Source organism: Podarcis erhardii (assembly GCF_964252035.2).
Source record: "Podarcis erhardii genome assembly, chromosome: 14".
NCBI classification, from domain to species: Eukaryota; Metazoa; Chordata; class Lepidosauria; order Squamata; family Lacertidae; genus Podarcis; species Podarcis erhardii.
In genome coordinates, this window is record NC_138503.1 from 27254927 (window position 1) to 27273670 (window position 18744).

An 18744-nucleotide genomic window follows, 5' to 3' on the forward strand; every position below is an offset into this window, starting at 1 on the left:
TGTAGGGGGAAAGAACCCAGCCTGACAGCAGTGCAGTAATGCTTCAGAGCCTGCTTGAACTCTGTTGTCAACCTGAAATTTATTTTAGTCTTCTAAGCTTGGAGCAAAATGTGTGGATCTACCTGCTACCAAGTCAGACTATTTATCCATTTTGCTCAGTATTGTGTACCCTAAACTACCCGTCATGTTTATATTCTCACTTTTTTTAAAAGTGTGTGTAACTGGGTTGCTTCCATTTTGAAGGAAAAAAGGTTGCAGGATGCAATTGTATCTTAAATCTACTTTATTTTGAAGGGGAGGGGGTAGTAAACAGTAAACGGCAAATAGGCCGTATGCAGGTTTTGACCCAGAGAATATCTGAGAAAATCAGTGGAAGAGAGAAGGAAGCTTAGAATGTGTTACATTACAGATGTAGATACATGAGAAAGCTATAGTTCAGTGGTAGAGCATGTGCTTTGCTTGTCAAAGGTCCCAGGTTCAGTTGCTGGCATTGCTAGGACTGGGAAGAAATATTGTTTGTCAGAGCCTTTGGAAAGATGCTGCCAGGCTGAGTAAATGGTACTTGGCTGAATGGACCAGTTGTTTGACATGGTATTAGGCAGCATCATATGATCAAGCCTCCCTAAGCTACAGTTCACTCTGACAAGCCCACAGTAGGGGGACTTCTGGTTTGGAGGGTGTCAGTTCCTTGGAGATGCAAGTCCTGGCCCAGTACAGGTTGAAAATTAAGCCTTTCACAATTTATTTCCCAATAAATCCTACTAATATTACTAGCCACAATGGCTGTGTACTGTCTCTGCTATCAGAAGCAACATCCCTCTGAATGCCTGTTGCTGGGGAGCACAAGTGGGGAGAGCTTTTTTGACCTCAGGTTCTCCCTGGGGCATCTGGGTGGCCACTGAAGGAACAGAATGCCAGACACCAGTTTGCTCCAGCTAGACTTTTCTTATACCCTTAACGTTAGTTTGGGGAAAGCTGCTTTATCTCCATGGGAAATGTTTTGGTGGAAGTGGCTGGCCTTTCTTGAAATGTTCTTGCTTTGAAAACTGAAGCATGAGGATTGGTGGGTTTTCCCCCTTTCCTGGTACTATTAAAAAGATAAATTGGACAGCAACGAGTGAGGCATGAGGCATCTCTTGGGACCTAGTTATGAGTCCTGTAATATTGTGCTGGGGCCACTGTTGTCTCCTCTGTGTTGTAAAACCTCCCCAGAGCTTTTTGCAACGATTGTTAGGGGTGTTTTGTTTGAGCTTCTTCCCCATGTTGACATTTCTGTCTGGTCACCAGAAAGTGGCATTTTTCTAGTACATACCATGCAAGCGCAGGGTGACAAAACAGCTTATGGTCTCACACTGAAAAGTGTTATACAAATCATTATTATTAGTTATCTTCAGCACTGTTATCAATAACATTGTAATCTAGGAATGCCCTTGTGTCCATCACTGGCTCTCCATGTCTTAAAACAATTAAACCCTCAGTATTGCAGTGGTAGATCACATGTTTTGCATGCAGAAGGTCCCATATTCAATTTCCAGGTAACACTGGAACCCTGGAATACTCCTTCCCAAAACCCTGGAGAGCCACTGACCATTAGTGTAGGTCATTCCCAAACTTGGGTCTCCAGTTGTTTTTGGACTACAATTCCCATCATCCCTGACCACTGGTCTTGCCAGCTAGGGGTGATGGGAGTTGTAGTCCAAAAACAGCTGGAGACCCAAGTTTAGGAAACGCTGGTATAGGCAGTACTGAGCCAATGGGCCAATTGGTCTGATTCGGTATAAGGCAACTTCATATGGTCCTAGGTGCTGCTACTTTGTCGCAGGGCCCTGGTCCCAATGTGCATCACACTTGCTGCTAGATTCATTATGCCCAGGGCCGGATTTAGGTTTGATGAGGCCCTAAGCTACTGAAGGTGATGGGGCCCTTTATATGTCCAGCTGTCCTTTGTCAACAACAAATTGTCGCTGTTTTTTGTGTTGAATATATGACGCGGGTGGCGCTGTGGGTTAAACACAGAGCCTAGGACTTGCCGATCAGAAGGTCGGCGGTTTGAATCCCCGCGACGGGGTGAGCTCCCGTTGCCCGGTCCCTGCTCCTGCCAACCTAGCAGTTCGAAAGCACGTCAAAGTGCAAGTAGATAAACAGGTACCACTCCGGCGGGAAGGTAAAAGGCGTTTCCGTGCGCTGCTCTGGTTCGCCAGAAGCGGCTTAGTCATGCTGGCCACATGACCCAGAAGCTGTATGCCGGCTCCCTTGGCTAGTAAAGTGAGATGAGCGCCGCAACCCCAGAGTCGGCCACGACTAGACCTAATGGTCAGGGGTCCCTTTACCTTTACCTATATGCTATATGGTAATTTATGGACTTAATAGGTACCTAAAGCTATTTTATTTGTTTTTTATCTTATATTTTGGAAATGTACATCCAGGTTTTTTTCCTTTAAATATTTTTGGGGGGCCCAAGAGAATGGGGTCCTAAGCTAAAGCTTGTTTAGCTTACACGTAAATCTGGCACTGATTATGCCCACCTTGCAGATTTCCAGTGCCAGGCAAAGAGAGCTTGCACTGTAGAGATGCGGTCCTATCTGCCTCCATAGAAAGTCATGGCCAGTGGTTGCTTTCAGTTCACTGCTGGAAATTCAAGCTGTCTTGTCACTCCCCTTTTAATTCTGTGTCTGCTTCTGCAAGATAGAAGGTCAGTATTAACTAATCCCATTTAGAGTGGCATTATTTCCCCATTCTTTCTTTGAAGATTTTAAGTAGTTGTTAATTGAACACATTAGATGGATCTGGGCACATTTCAGTACCTACGGTATGATTTGTTTTAAATTGCTTTAACTATTTTCCATGCCACATTTCCAACCTTCCTTAGACTTTTTTTTTAAACCAAACACTATTTTATAACCAACTATCCAAGGAACCAGATAGTGATTTGATGGCTGCAAGTCACTCCATTATGGTAACAAGCAGACCAAAACAATTGAGTTACAGCTTTAAAAATATATATTAATAATATAAGCTGTTGGTCCCTTGTGCCTCAAGAGAAATCTCTTAGTTCACATCAGCCTTTGCCGACCTGGTGCCCTCTGGACGTTTTGGACGACAACTCCAATCAGTCCCAGCCAATACAGCTGTGCTTGCTGAAGCAGATGGGAGTTGTAGGTTTAAACATCTGGAGGGCACCAGATTGCCAAAAGCTAGTCTACGTCCAACCCACAGAGCTGCTCAAACAGATCTCCAGAGCCTCTGAGTCTTTTATTATCCTTCCAGGACCTTCTCTCCCTGACCCCAACTCCTTTCTCATCCATATGCAGTTGCTGCTGACTCCAGTTCTGACTGTCCAATTTCCGAATTAATACTATGCACATCCACAAAACCACCTTGATAGGCAAAGGCACTCAAAGGGTATCTTCTCCAGAAGTGATATTACAATCTCCAGAACTTGTTTCTTGAGAGAGAAATAGTGTCTTCTGAATGGGAACTTGGTTCTGATGCCAGATTTTGCATGTGTTAGGTAAGAATAAACACAAGCTCTGCTGGAAGCAGAATGGACTGTGTCTTTCTGTTTAGGCTGCTAACAGTGGAGAAGGTTGTTTTGTAGAGCTGGTACTTTCCCCATATGACACTCTGAGCTGGTCTGACAGCTGGCAAAGAAAAGAAAATATCATTTCTTTCTTTTTTACAGTCAATTGTTTTGTATTACTTTGAATTATTGAAGGGCATATCTCTTACTTATTGAGTTCATGCAGGTGGCCCCCTGTTGTTCCTTTGGACTATTTATGGATACACAAGCTAACTTTTTGGTCTTTATTGGGTATTGTTGTTTGCTTGTTTGCTTTGCTTTGCTTTGCTTTGCTTTGCTTTTTACCACCATTGATCATGCCTCCCCAGCCTGGAAATCTAGTTTCTTCTTATTTATGTAGAGGTGAACTGCCTGCAGCAGGCGTAGCCAGCATGGTGCCCTCCAGGTGTTTTGGACTACAACTCCCATCCTCCTTGATCACTTGTAATGCTGAGTGGGGCTGTTGGGAGTCATAGTCCAGAACATCTAGAGGGCACCATGTTGGCCACCCCTGGGCTACCATAACAATACAAACGGTGGCATATAAAATGACATTAAGCTATTGATTAAAAATTATCTTCAGTGAACCTTGGTGTCCTCTTAAGAAAATCTTAGAGGAAATGAGCAACTACTTCTGGAAGTAGTTTTTCTCATCCTTAGTGGCTAAATTAGACTTCTCTGAAGTATGCATAAAGAATTGGGGGGGGGCTCTGTTTCAAAAAAATTGAGACTCAAGATGAGTAAAGCTTTTAGATATTAGAAGTAGACATGAAAGACATGTAGCTTGTGTGTTCTTTGTCTGTAGTAATTGAAGTTAGGGAAAATTTTAAGGTTGAATTCTGTGCCTTGCTAGGGAGATGCAGACTTGCAAGTTTTGTTCATGCATACTGAGTGTGTAAATTTTACTGAATGTGTTGTTGTCTTACCTTTTGTTAAACTCTTGCTCTGTGATGGTTTGTTGACTAGTTAAAAAATAAACAAATCCAACATAAAATATTATAAAACTCTCTAAATTTAAACATAAAAATTGTTTGGCATTTGCATGGCTCTGTAACTGTTGTCATGAGAAGTTTTACACCTCGGTTACTAGCTTCTCTGTTTGCCTTTATCTAGGCTTGCCACACAGATGGTAAGCTAAAGAGGGCGCTCTTGGTTGACCATGGAGACTCTGTAGAGGCGGAGGTGAGGCTGTTGAGCTATGTAGAGGTCAAGTCATGTAGGATTTGGCAGCTGAAAACCAGCCCTTTTAAAACATTCAGGTGACTATAGAGCTGTAGTTTCCACTGATTCCATGTACCCTGGTCTTGGAGATGTGCACACTGGGAGACAGGCTGATGCATATGGACCAATTGAATTTTGTAATCAGAGGCATGTGTGTGTAAGAGACGGACCATTCTAGTTCTTCCCTTGTGATTTTTGCCAAACAAAGGTCGTCTGTTGAAAGCAACTTCTCTATTGTCACAACGAAAGCTGATGTCCAGCATTTGTGGTGGTTTTTGTGGGGGTAGAATTGGAAGTAAAGGTTCCACTGCCCAAGGCCTGGGTCATGAATTAATAATTGCCTCCTCCGTGGCGGGTGAGGCCCATCAGCAAAGCTGGGAACGAAGAAGTTGCCTTGCAGAGTGCTATCAATCACCCAGTGACCATAACTTCTAGTAATTAGTGTATTTTATGGGCCTCTGCTTCCGAGGCTTGGAAGCGCATATGCTCCAGTCACAGTGAAACTTAGCCAGAGTAATATTCCAGAATGATTTATCCGCTTGCTGCACTGGGAGGTAACCCTATATTAGGGGAAGATTGTGAACTAAGCTGCAATAAAGTGTAAGTTTAGGTAAAGTTTGCCCAGGTTGAGACCTCAATGCATCATTTCTTTTCCGGCATTCATTGCTCGGCGACAGTAGGCAGGCTTTGTGCTGAGGAAATAAATAACGCAATTATGTGAACAGAGAGGTGTACGAGCAGTGAAAGAAATATGTATGCGGTCTTCCTACAAATCCATCTCTAAACAAAACTCGGATTCTGAAACTCAACTAATTAGCCATCTTTATTGCTACTCAAGCTCCTTTTTTTGTTACAGAAGTGCCTAAGGCAAACCAGCGTACAAAGAGACGAGCACCCTGCTCTTGGCAGTCCTATCGTGCCAAATTTGCAGCAGGCTGGGAGCTCAAGCCCCATCTCCCTTCACTCTCTCCCCCAATAAGAGAAGCTGGGAGAGTTGGGAAGGAGCAGAACTGGGGTGGCACCTCCTGTTTCGTCACCTCTGCACCTCCAAAGCCTCCCTTACCTGAGTCTTGCGGCAGCCCCGCAAAAAGTGGCCGTGACAGCGGCAGGTTCTGGTGAGATCTCACAAGATCTTGGCAGAAGCCACTGCTGCCACTGCTTCTCAGCCAGCGGCAGAAGGGGTGTTGCCTCTTGGTGTTCCACCGCCTGATGCAGCTGCCTCAGCCCGCCTCATGGGCATGCTGGCTCTAAGCAGGACTGTGTCTGATTTGCCAGCAGGACCTTGCTCCTTGCAATTCTATTTCTTTGCATTTCCACATCATTTATTATTTCTACAGCACTATCTGTGCGCCTGGCACTAGACAGAGTGCTAGAGGATGGCTTTCTGCTCCAGGTTGCTTACAATCTCAAATACGACTCGGGGGCGGGTAGACAAAGGGGAGGGAAGTAGAAGCAGAACTAAACATGGACACTACAAAAGACTGTGAGAAGTGCAGCACTGCAAGAACAGGGAGCTGGTTTAGATTGGCCTTTGAGCTAATCCCGAAGAGCTCTTCTTACATTGTTCTGTGGCTCTCCAGATGTTTTTGGACTATACATCTCATCATCGCTGACCATTGGCCATTGAGATTGGCACTAATGGGAATTGGAGTCCAAAACAACTGGAGAACTACTGGGGGAGTGGGCTATGCAGAGCACCAAAGCCTCAGCCTCCAGACACCAAGAATTCCTCTCCAGGACTTGAATTAAATACATTGATTTCAACTTGCCAGCCAAACTTGAAGCTGGAGGTCTCTCATCTCAGGTAGATCCCAGGCTTTACATCAGGAACAGCCTTTACAAAAACGGAGCATCCGTACCTAAAGTAATTGGGGGGTGGGTGTATGCAGAATTTAGCAGCACTGGGTGATTCTTTTTGATTTATAAGGCTTTAGTGAAAGTGAATTAAACTTGGGGTTTAATCTCTTTTGTCTGGAGGTCCCAGAGGGCATGTTTCTTGCTTGGTCTGGTGGCCTTTCTCCCTAGCCTAGGTGCAGCCTCCAACAGACGTGTCATTTCATCTGTCTCTGTTACTCGGGCTCATGGCCCTCTGCAGGGGTCGCACATTCCACAAGTTATCAGCTAATGGTCTTGTACATTAAAAATGGAAGCTTCCTCTGCTCAGTGGCCTTGCCTTGCTTTGTTTCTAAGCCCCAGACACTTTGGAGTGCAGCTGCGAACTATAGGCAGAAGATTAAATTAATTTGTAACTCTCCCCCCCTTTTTTTCTTTTGGACCTGTGTTACTAAATCCTTCTCATTTAATTGAAACCCTATTTCAATGTGGTTTGCGTCTCTTGTTCTTTGTTGCCAATTTAACCTCCAAAGCACTTTAACATGAGTAAATTGCGGTTATATCCTCCTGGATTCTTTTTTAAACTGAGCAATAAGAGGACAGTGGAATTGGTATAGGTAGGAAGGAAAAACGATAGGGCTTCTTCTTGCAGTATTTAATATTTATCAGGGTCTTTGTCAGTGGAAAGTTAAAGCGATTTTAAACCTTGAATCTAGAAATCTACAAATTGGTCTCGGAAATGAAATCTTACCATGTGAGTTTCAGGTAATCCAGTTGTTATGTCTGGGTTTGTTTGGTCTGTTGTTGTTTTTTTAAAAAAGTTTCCAATGTCTGAATGTTCCAAACTGTCGGCTGCTTTCCTCTAAATTGAGGGTTTAACTGCAGTGCACAATCTAAATGCAAAATCTTGAGATGGAAATTTAATTGTGTAAAATGTGCACAAAGTAATTAAGAACAAATTTTAGAACATTTCAGACTATAAAGTTCTTCTTTAGCTCGATCACAAGCAGTATCGTAAGTGCTTATTTTCAATTTGCAGTTATGCTGAGAAACATGGAATGCAACTAAATAAAGCCATCCTGTGCTCTTCAGTATAACTGTAAATTAAAAAGCCAAACAAACTTGCAAGTCGCACAGAGTAATTTAAAGAAGGGTGGGCAGGAGACTTTATAGCATCATTGTCCATTGTATCTGAAGAAGTGTGCATGCACATGAAAGCTCATACCTAGAACTAACTTAGTTGGTCTTTAAGGTGCTACTGGAAGGAATTTTTTTATCTTAAAAACAATATTCAGCATGCCCTTGCCTCAGTGGCTTTCTGTTTACATTAGTGTCAGGACTCAAGCCTGCAGTGGATCTTGAACTCACCATTTGAGGGATGTTAAGCTGGGATTTAATGAGTATATTGCCACCCAGATCTAGTCAAAGGTGGAATTGCAACAAGACCACCTTGGCGTACCTCTTGCTGCCAATAGACCAGAGGCAGGTGAGGCTCCCAGACCTCTGAAAAAACGTTGATGGCCAGCTTGCTTGTATATGAATGTATGAAGCTGCCTTATATTGCATCAGATCATTGGTCCATCCAGTTCAGCATTGTCTCCTCCAGCAGCCACACCTCTCCACAGTGTCAAGCTGAGGCACGTCTTTCTCGGCCATGCTTCCCTAGGATGCTGGAGATTGAACTTAGCTCTTCATGAAATGCAAAGTGTGTTCTCTAACAATGAACTGCTGTTGCATGTGTTCCTCTAAGTGCCCCTCAGTCTATGCCTTCCCCCAGCAGCCGAATGCACCTTGGAAGGTCACTATAACTGAAGGTATGTTGAAAGTTTCATGGTAGGATGGAAAGATGTGTATTCTGATTTGACCCCTCCTCCTGAAGAAATCCAGGGAAACAAACGCATTCACAGTAAAAAATATTCTTTTTTAAAAAAGCATTCTAAAAGCAGTTACATTAAAACAGTCAAAAACCAGTTAAAACATGATCTCATCCAGTGATCTCAGGGTTGCCAGGAACAGTATCCTTCAGACATCACATGCCTGGGTAAAGAAGAATGTTTTCAAGTTCATTGTAAAATTCAGTACTGATGGATGCAGATACACCTCACCAGGGGTTGTGTAAATAGGAAGTCACCACTGAAAAGCAGCATGTTGTTCAGTCATTTAGTCGTGTCCGACTCTTCATGACCCCATGGACCAGAGCACGCCAGGCCCTCCTGTCTTTCACTGCCTCCCGCATTTTGGTCAAACTCACGTTTGTATCTTTGAGAACGCTGTCCAACCATCTTGTCCTCTGTCGTCCCCTTCTCCTTGTGCCCTCAATCTTTACCAGCATCAGGGTCTTTTCCAGGGAGTCTTCTCTTCTCATGAGGTGGCCAAAGTACTGGAGCCTGAGCTTCACAACCTGTCCTTCCAGTGAGCACTCAGGGCTGATTTCCTTCAGAATGAAGAAGTTTGATCTTCTTGCAGTCCATGGGACTCTCAAGAATCTCCTCCAGCACCATAATTCAAAAGCACCCATTATACCAGGGTTGTGGGATCTGCGGCCTTCCATCTGTTGTTGGACTACAATCCCATCATCTGTGACCATTGGCCATGTTGCCTGGGACTGGTGAGGGTTAGAGTCCAACAGCTACTGGGCTGGCTGTGGAACAGGTGCCCCATCCTTGGCTTATACTATTCTGTGTATGTTAAAGCTTTTAGTGTTACCTCCTTTCACTATTCTTAATCATGGACATAACAAATAACTTCACATTTTATCTTTGTCATTCAGTTCTCCTAGCAAGTCACTGAGGCATCATGCCCTGATTTAGAGATACATTTGAATCTTAGAAGCTGCCTTATACAGAATCAGCCCAGTGCTGTCTGTTCCCACTGGTGTTGGCTCTCCAAGGAGTTAGGCTGAGAGAGATCTTTTCCAGCCCTGCCACCCAACAGTGAGTGCAAGTGGTTGAATCTGGGGCCTTATGCATGCAAATCACATGCTCCACTACTGAGCATATCTCCTTTTCAAGATGGTCAGGGCAGCCCCAGCTGCATAAGCGATGGCTTAGGGGTGGTCATATTTGGGTGATGGGGGTGACAAGGAAGCTGATCACACTGTTAAGAGGTGGATCTCCTGGTACGTTGGAGAGGATGCTGGAACTGCACAGGAGTGGTACCTCAGAGCCACTGTGACGTTGCAGTGGATCAGATACTGTGGTGTAGCAGCTTGAGGATGGCAAAATTTAATCTCCTACCCGTTGCATATGTTTCAGGGCTGTTAGAAATGAACTTGCATCTACAGAGCTCACTTGGTCACTGCCTGTTTTCCATAACTCCAAGATTTGTCTGAGCTCAGCATGCTCAGGGTTCTTGCATTTCAGGAATAAAATTACTAAGGCGGGGCTTGGTTTTGTTTGTCCTTTGCAGGGAATGCTTGGCATTTTGTCAAATGTGTCCTTTACTTTTCTGCATAATCCACAGAATGTGCAGTCTAGACCTCTTCATAGGACCATCTTGAGCATGTGGCTGCTGCAAGGAGGAGCTATGGGAAGCCAGTGTGTTCAGAAGTGACATTTTGGATGAAAATGTAGTAGGTGATGAATTTAAATAAGCAAGCGTGTTGGATAATCGAGATTCAAATAAGGAGGGTTCCACTGTGTTGAGGCACCGATCTATTAACTTGTCAAGCCGGGAGGATTCAAAAGCTAAGAGGGCTAATGGGAATATGTTTCCAAAACTGCGATGGAACGGGTTGACTTTTCTGATTGACTGTCTTAAGTTATGTGCTTTTATCTTTTCAATTTTCCTCTTGGGATTATATATCATTTTATGTCCAAATGGCTTCTGTTGTATGGAGGCAATTCTCCTGTTGGCAAAGCCCTAATCTGTTTGTTTTCATGGTTGGGTTTTGTTTTGTGTGTGTTTTTGGCTTCTATGCTTTAGCTGTTGGCCTATTTATAAATCTAAATCTACATACAGAGGTCATTGGTTGGTTGAACTTAAAACCATTTTACTCAGTAAATTTAATTAAGAAAATACAGTGCAACTCATAAGCAAATGAGTTTTTTCCTAGTTTTAAACCAAACCATCCTCTTGAGTGCTGATTGCCTTGCTCGACCCCTGGTGATACTGAAACAGGCAAAATTAAAAAGGACATTAAAGCTTCATTAAATCTGAAACACATTTAGTACAGTGACATATCTGCAGGCTATTTCGGGGAAGATTACAGGCTCTTTTGTGAGTTTCTTAATTTATAATACCTTGACAATCTTGGAGAGGGGGGAGGACTCTGCTTAGCCCAGTAGAACAATGGTTCTTGAATTGGGTTTCTTGCTGTTTGGGTGCTGCTCCCTCTTCACAGTTGAAGCAAATCCCAACAGAGGGGCTTGTGTTTAAAATAAATAAATTATAGTCAAGACTTGTTTGCATTCTATATGCAAAAATAACAATTTCTATACTGATGAAACCCAATTCTGTATTCAAAATAAATTATATTTGCATAAATGTGCTTAATTTGTATAAGCATGCCTCTTTTGTATTAATTTGCATAACATTTAAGGGTCTTGCTGTTGTGCTGGATGTTGAACTGCATTTTGTGTGCAGGCATGTTCACGCTTCTGGCAAGCAAGTTTTAGGCCAAAAATATCATTTTTATGAGGGTGCTGGTTTTGAATTCTTACTCGCCGCGTATCCAAAGGATCAGTCCAGAATGCAACGTAGCATGCTTCCTCTTTTAAAACAACCCTTTAAGGCAATCTAGAAAAAGAGTGGCTTTGCCAAAGCCATCTAATGAACTGTATGTGCTTTCCCACATCCAACACCCTAACTGCTGCTCTACACAAACCCAGTGAGCATCTGTGGAAGAGCATCAGTGAAGTATTTTGTTGTGAGAAATGAGGAGTCAAAACCACCCTGGCTTGGAATGGTGAGGCCTGGGCGGAGGAGCTGTATGAGCTGCTCTGGGCCTTGTGCATCCTTTTTGAGTGGCAGCATGTGGCCTCTGAAAGAACCCCACGGAACTGGGCTGTGCCTACGTGGCCCACAGGGAGGGAGCAATCACTTCTCTTGGACTTGGTACCCATTGGCACCCTTTAAGGGCCCTTCAATCCTTAGAGCCGTGGTGGAAAGACAAACTCTTCCCCGTGGCTTATGAATGACATGAAGATTTTAATCCATGTTACCTACAGTGGGAGGACCCAAAGGCTGGTGCTCCTTCCTTGTTGGTTAACATGGAGCACGATGCTGTGGTCTCATAAGGGTTGCATTTCAAAACCAGAAAGGGCCCCAGTTACAGCTTCCACTCTTGACACTCTTCACATCAACACGATACATTTAAAGCATTATTGTCCCACTTTAACAGTCATGACTTCCCCCAAAGAATCCTGGGAGGCCCAGTTTGTTAGCATTACTGAGAATTGTTAAGAGAGCCCCCACTCACAGCTACAATTCCCAGCACGCTTAACAAACTATAGTGCACAGGAATCATTCATTTTGAGTGGGAGGTGGGAGCCATGGCTGTTAAAGTGGACCAATGATGCTTTCAGTGTATTGTGAGAATATGACCAGCGTCCACACTCTGGCGTCTTGGGTGCTTTCTCCATACTATTCACTTCACGTTGTTTTCTCTTCATCAAAATACATTGAATTAGGATTGGGGGTATCAGAGGTGGGCAGGGTTGTTGGGTGGGTAGGCCACCAGATGTATTAACAGACTTCTTCTTCTGTATGATTGTCTGTTTTAAATATAGCTATTCTCCATGCTTAGAGGTTATTTTTGCTTCAGCGTCTCCTCGTTCTATCTCTGTCCATTTTACATGCAATACTGTACTGATTTTTTTAGTTATTCTCCCCCTCTTCTTCCTCTCTCTCCCCCCTCCTTTTCCTCAACCCCTAATGCAAATCTCTCTAACTAGACAAATATTATTTCCTTTCCCAGCTTGCTCTCGGGAGGTTCCCGTATCCTCAGGTAAGAATGTTCATTATCACTGACTGCCACTGTGGCGTTCATTCCTATGTATGAAGTTGCAGAGAGCAATTGTGAGCCTTGCAACCAGGTTCATATAAATCTGCCCTGTTAAATCTAACGGTAATATCTGCAGAGTTGTCCAAAACTGCCATTGATCTCATTTTGTTTTTAAACTCCAGGTTTATTTGACATATTTGAGGCTATTAAATGAGTTCAGCAATGTGTTGTGGAGTGGGGGGTATAAAGCCTTGCATCACTCCAGTTGTTTGGACAGAATATTAGAACTTTTTAATGCAAATCTTAATTTTTGGGGGGGGAGATGTGGGGTGTCTGTGGTTAAACTGACTTGATACAGGGTGGGGGAAGTGGCGGCTGAGGCTGGCATCTTTAAAAGTATGAATTTATTTTAAATAAATTGCAACATGCTGTTGGGAAAGGGATACTGCTGCTAATGCAATACTAATCCCAGCAATTGTCTATGGTAATTACTGATGCCAGATGAACCCCAACAACTAGGCTAATGACACTGGCCAGGTAGGCTAGTGAATGAAAGCCAGACTCCTGGTCATATTGCCTTCTGATATTTAGGTAGTAGAGATGTTCCTGCACATTAGCAATTCATGTGAGAAAAAAATTCAGTGTAAACCTCTTTTTAAGTGGCAGTCTTCACTCCAGTCCGCATCTGCATCTGCATTGGAACTGGTTTCAATAGGTTTTACACATTCCTTGTTTTATGCTTGTAACTGTTATATTTTATTATATTATATTACATTAATTATGTTATATATTAGTTTTATTATTGTGTATTTTATTGTGGTGACCCACTCTAGGACCTTGTGGTGAAGGGCTGATAAGACATCTAATAAGATAAATAAGCAGAGTGATCATATTGCTGCCTGTGCCTCAAGTGAAAAAAAGGTGATGTCTTAGCAGTCACAAAGTGATCTGAAATAGGAGCTCTTCTCCACGTAGATCATAAGACCTGTGCCTAAGGCTCATCTAACTATTGATGTGCAATGTTGTATGGGTATAATGCAAATACCTACATGCTATGTGTATTTCTGAAGCATTCAACCCATCAGCGTGTTGCTGACTAACCCTTGTTCAGAAGTTGATTTGTTTAAAAGGGCTTTGGTGATACTATGATTCAATATGTGTTGAGCCATTCATGACTCTGTGTATGTCCAACATGGAGTGTCTAAAAAGTTTTCACTTTGTGCTGGAAAAATCTGGTGAACCTACCCTTTTTTGACCTGCCAGTACTTCTGAGGCCTTGTTCTCATTGAGGTGGTAAAACTATGTCAATCCTGAACCATGTCAGACTACAGACATGGGGGGGGTGCCTGCTCTTCTATTCAGTTTACATAGAAAGCAGCATGTCTGGGAGATGCTGAAGACAAAGGGTCTAGTCTTTCCATGTAAGTTTGTTTGCTTAATGTGGAGGAATTTTTTTGGATAGAAGAGCATTCAGATTTTCCACTTCAACAAGAACCAGGCCTTGGTTGCTTACTAAATGGTAGAACCTACCACCCTGCTACTTTCTTATATCCCCAAACCAAGATCTCCTCTCTTGTCTTGGACCAGAAGACCCTCAGGGTCCCTCCCTTCTAACTCTACAATTCTATTATCTTAACTTGAGTCAAAACCAATAATGCTACACCTGAACTCAGGCGGGAAATATCCTTTGACTTCCCTGGAAACTATTGTTAAGGCACTGTTGTTTGAGAAGCTGTGAGCCACCGCTCCCCCACCACCACCATAGCGTATACGCTTGTTGAATATACTCTATAAAAATATCAAAAGGAGAAGAGAAAGTCTCCAGTACGCTAGTCGGCTGTCCCTTTCTGGCTGTATTTCTTTGCAAATACCTGTCATGACAAATGGATGACAGGAGTTCAAGGGGTGGGAGGAAGACCTGCTGTTATTCTTGCTGGAAAAGTGTTGAAGAATTATGTACTTGCCCTTGAAGAATTATGTCCATGCAGCAATATGAGTTATTTGGAGTGTTCTTCCTCATTTTTAATTATTTATTTATTTTGGCTTTTTTTCTTTCATGGACATGGGGTACAAATCACCCGCAACATCACCTGTATATTCTGCATCAAAATGGATGGGGGCTGGGCGCAATCAGTTGGGATCTCTTACACAGCTCTGAGTCATTTTAGTGATCCACGTGCAGGACCCATTCCCTGATGGATTGTACCCATTTTTCCTAAAGTCTTGGTTGATACAGGCCAAAGTGCCTGGAGGCATGTCTGATTTAAAGCTGGTGTTGGTCTGTGCTCTTTAAGCATCTATTAACTTGCTATTATTATGCAAATAACACATTCTAATTTATGCATGGTTAGATTATGCAGATGCCTCACCACCGTGGTTATTGAATAATAGAAAGAGATTTTGTCTTTTCCTTGTGTTTAGGAGCACTTATTTACTTTTTTTTTAAAAAAAACCAACTTCTTCTTAACCATTTTATGGACTTTAAAAGAGTCAGCAGATGCACCATCTGTTCTTCTTCTTAAACTGGTGGTGGCCGAGAAATATTTAAACAGGTGGTGGTCTGATCCTGGAGCAAATCGTGCAGCAAAGCTACATCTCTCCTAACCATAGCAACATGAAGTATGATCCTGTGGACCCAAACCCAGTCCATAGTGCAACAATTCGCAGAGAGGGTGCCAGGTGAAAGCAAGTTTCTGTGCACATTATGTCAGCTAGATGCGCAGCTATCTCAGAAATCGTCTCCAGAAATAAATATATATGTAGAAACAGCTGTGGGGGAGGAATGAATGTTCAGAAGTGTATTTGTTGCAGGTGCATAGCAAAAAGTGGTTAACATGAAAACGTACCAAAATCAGTTGATCATGGAGGAAGCATGGAACATATTTGCCTGTTTCACTCTTCCACTAATGCATTTTGATAGTCATTATAAGTAATTCCTAAGTTAACCCCCTCTGACAAACAACATAGTTGTTTCAACATAGCAGCATATATTTCTGACTCCCAAGATTGCCTTCAAATCATTTGAATCCTGCCTTCTGGGTTAGTGTAAGCCACTGAAACATTTCACTCAAAGAAGCAGAATTGGCCCCCCAGACCAATAATGCTGGTCACCTCTGCTTAAATTCCTGACTTAGCAGAAATTCCACTATGGGCTATCTATAAGGTCAGCCATTCCTTGTCACCATTTTTTCAGGCCATCATGCTTTCAGGCCATATATCTTTCTGCTATATTTTGTTGCATTGTTTGTATGTGTTGTCTTCTCAGTTCCTCCCAGATTGGGGTAGAAGGACTCAGAGGCATTTTGGGATCAGTATGGACGTTGTAAATTGGGAATCTTGTCTTCCTTCACTGAAAGCAAAACACCTGGAGGCATAACAGCCTGTGCGAAATGTGGAACAGCTCCTGCTGGTTTCAACAGGGGACTTGCCAAAAAAATATAAAAAATAGTTTCCTAGTGAGAGTTTCCTACTGAATATTTTTTATCTTCTGTACAATATTCTTATAGATGAGAAACAACTGCTTATGCAAGTCACATGAGAAGCTTGTAAGTGCTTTCAGGACTTTGGTTTTGATGAATGGTAAATGTTATTTGTATTTTTCATTTGCAGTTCACTTGCAAATGTGTCAATTTGCAGAGAAAACATTTAAATATTGTGATAATTAGACCAGCCACTGCTGTTACCAGGTGTTTACACAAACAAACTCTCGGGTTTGATCAATCCAGCAAATTCTTGATTCACTTAATGTTTTTATTAACTTACTATTGTGATGATAACTACTTATTTGCTGTTTAGGGGGCAGAAATCTCTAAGAAGCTATAGAGTACAATCTCTTAGAAACATGAAATCCTTTTCAAAGCCTGAGGTATTTTCTATCAAAAGAAATAATTTAAAGGAATGTTCTTATCTTGATGTATGTATAAATATCTACAAAAACTGGGGTGAAGTTCATGACTTTAAGCAAACATTCCATGACAATAAATGACTTTTTCTATGAGTTCAAACATTAAACCAAAATACCTTCTTCCAAGTTAGTTCCCCCCCCCCCAAGAAAAACCACACAACTGCATTTAGATGTATGTGTGTGTATCTGTGAGTCTTTTAAAAGTTCTAAATACCTTAATGCTGATTTGGAGGCATTTTCTGATTCTGTGTGGAAAGAATTGTCAAACTGAAATACAGTGCAGTACAGTTTCTTCTTCCAGATATTCAGCTTGCCCTAATTTAAACAGAAGGCAGAGGCGGGCTTAACAGTACAAAAATGCAGAGAAATGCAGACAGTTGCTACTGTCAAGTAGTCACTGCTCGTGTTCCAAGCTGGGGGCAGCAAGGAGAAGTCCATTGCAAAAGTGTTCTAAGGCAACACTTGAAAACTGAAGGATTCTGAGAAATGTGTTTAAACTAGTCCTCCTGGATCTGGCTAAAACCCTTTTACCTATTTTTGGATACACTTGCAGATCTTTGTTAATAAATTACATCAAAATGACTTGAAGTTTGGAAGGGGGGATGTTCCCCCCCTCCTATTCTAAAAAAAAAAAAAAAATCTGAGCAAATAGTGCCCCTGGTATTGTAAAGCTTTGAATGTTTTCACACCCCATTAATTTATTACTTCTCCTTCTTCATCTTTAAATTTCATTTCCCCCCTCCCCCCTCAAAAAAATCCAGCTCCCTGCTGCTTGTGAGATTTCCATCTTGTTGTTAATTTTCTCTGCTCCATATGGAGCACCAGACATTTCACCTGGAGGCTGTACTAGATTTTTCTGTAGTGATCGTGCTTCCGGAGGGCAGAACTGTCATTTCAGGTTCCTGGTGCATCTGTCTGTGCCAGCCTTCTTTCTCCTCTTCCCCCACCCCCACTCCTTTTCACTGGCACAGGAGAGTGTGAATAACAAATTGGGCGCACCTGAGATTTGGAGTGTGTGTGTGTGCACTTGTGCGTGTTGAATCTGTGCAACTTGCAAGCAGATTACTTTAGGGCTGAGAGGATCTAAGCAGTTCTTGATGTGGCCAAGTTTGTGCACTCACCTTCTGTTTGGGCTTGGCTTGAGGAATGCAACCCTGAACACAGGCAAGCGTTGGAGGTGGGAGGGAGGGAGGAGAGAGAGAGGAGTAAATATTTCATCCTGCCTTGTCATTGATTAGAAAAGAGCCTTTAATTTCATCTCACCCCATGTTGCGATTAATTTGCATTCTTTGTCAGAAGTTAATGGAGTTTTTTATGGTTCAGTCTGAAATCCTTGAAGACATCAGTGAGTTGATCTGATGTTTATACAACCGCCAGCAGAATTTTTTTTTGCCTTTGATTGATGGTGAGCTTGATGTTTATTCCAAACGGCTTTTAAAGCTGTTTTTAAGAATTATTTGAATAAAATGCAAGCGAGATATTGTTATAACGAGCAAGATTATCTGTTAAAAATCTGTTTCAAATAAGGAGTATGATAAGGAGGGGAGGGGAGGGGGAGAGGAAACCCCAAAAAGAGGAGGCAGTAGTGGCAAGTGGAGAAGATGCCTTTTCAACAAATGTTCACCTAGCAAGCGGGTTATTACAAAACTGCTACGGTGAGACTGATGGAGGTGATATTTAGTGGGAGCTTTCTGTTCAAAAGGGGACAACTTTGGGGGCCAACATGTTTTTTCCCTTTTCTATAATGGCTAATCAAGTCACCAGATTTGAAAACTTGGCTGCTTCCCATTTCTTCTGCCAGCCCTTTCCTGCCTGGCTTTTGCCAACGGTTTGATGAAGTGTTGCTGTCTTGTTCCTAACTCAAAGGGACAAGACTGTTAGGCCAGTTAGCTCAACAAAATGATGACATATTGCTTCTCTCCGGGTAGAGGCACCCAGTGCGATGGAAACAAAAGTGAATAATAGAGAATGTTAAAGAGCAAGATTGAACATGCTCCTCTTTTGGGTTGATTTTATAAAGGAAGGCAGCAGTCCAAGACATTATTAATGGGGGTGGGGTGAGGTAAAAATCCTGCATTGGATCAGTTCTCATGAGTTACCCTGATCCAGGACCCCATATGGGTTCTGGTGTTTCGGCAAAGCTGTTCAGAGGTGAGAGCATCTCTAGACAGGCACAAAATGTTCACAGAAGAATGCAGTTAGGTAGCAGCCCTTCCTAATGAGTTTAGTATTCTGCCCTCTATACATGGACAGTCACTGGATTGGGGCAACTGTTTTTGCCTA

At 42.6% G+C, this 18744-nt stretch overlaps 1 protein-coding gene across 1 annotated transcript in view; it reads left to right on the forward strand.

Moving 5' to 3' along the window:
- The window catches only part of MAP2K5 (mitogen-activated protein kinase kinase 5), a 125099-nt gene that overhangs the window by 61790 nt on the left and 44565 nt on the right, over positions 1 to 18744 (forward strand). The window contains exon 18 of the mRNA XM_081840704.1: positions 12531 to 12560. Coding sequence (XP_081696830.1) covers positions 12531 to 12560 — 30 coding nt within the window. The remainder of the gene's footprint in view (positions 1 to 12530; positions 12561 to 18744) is intronic.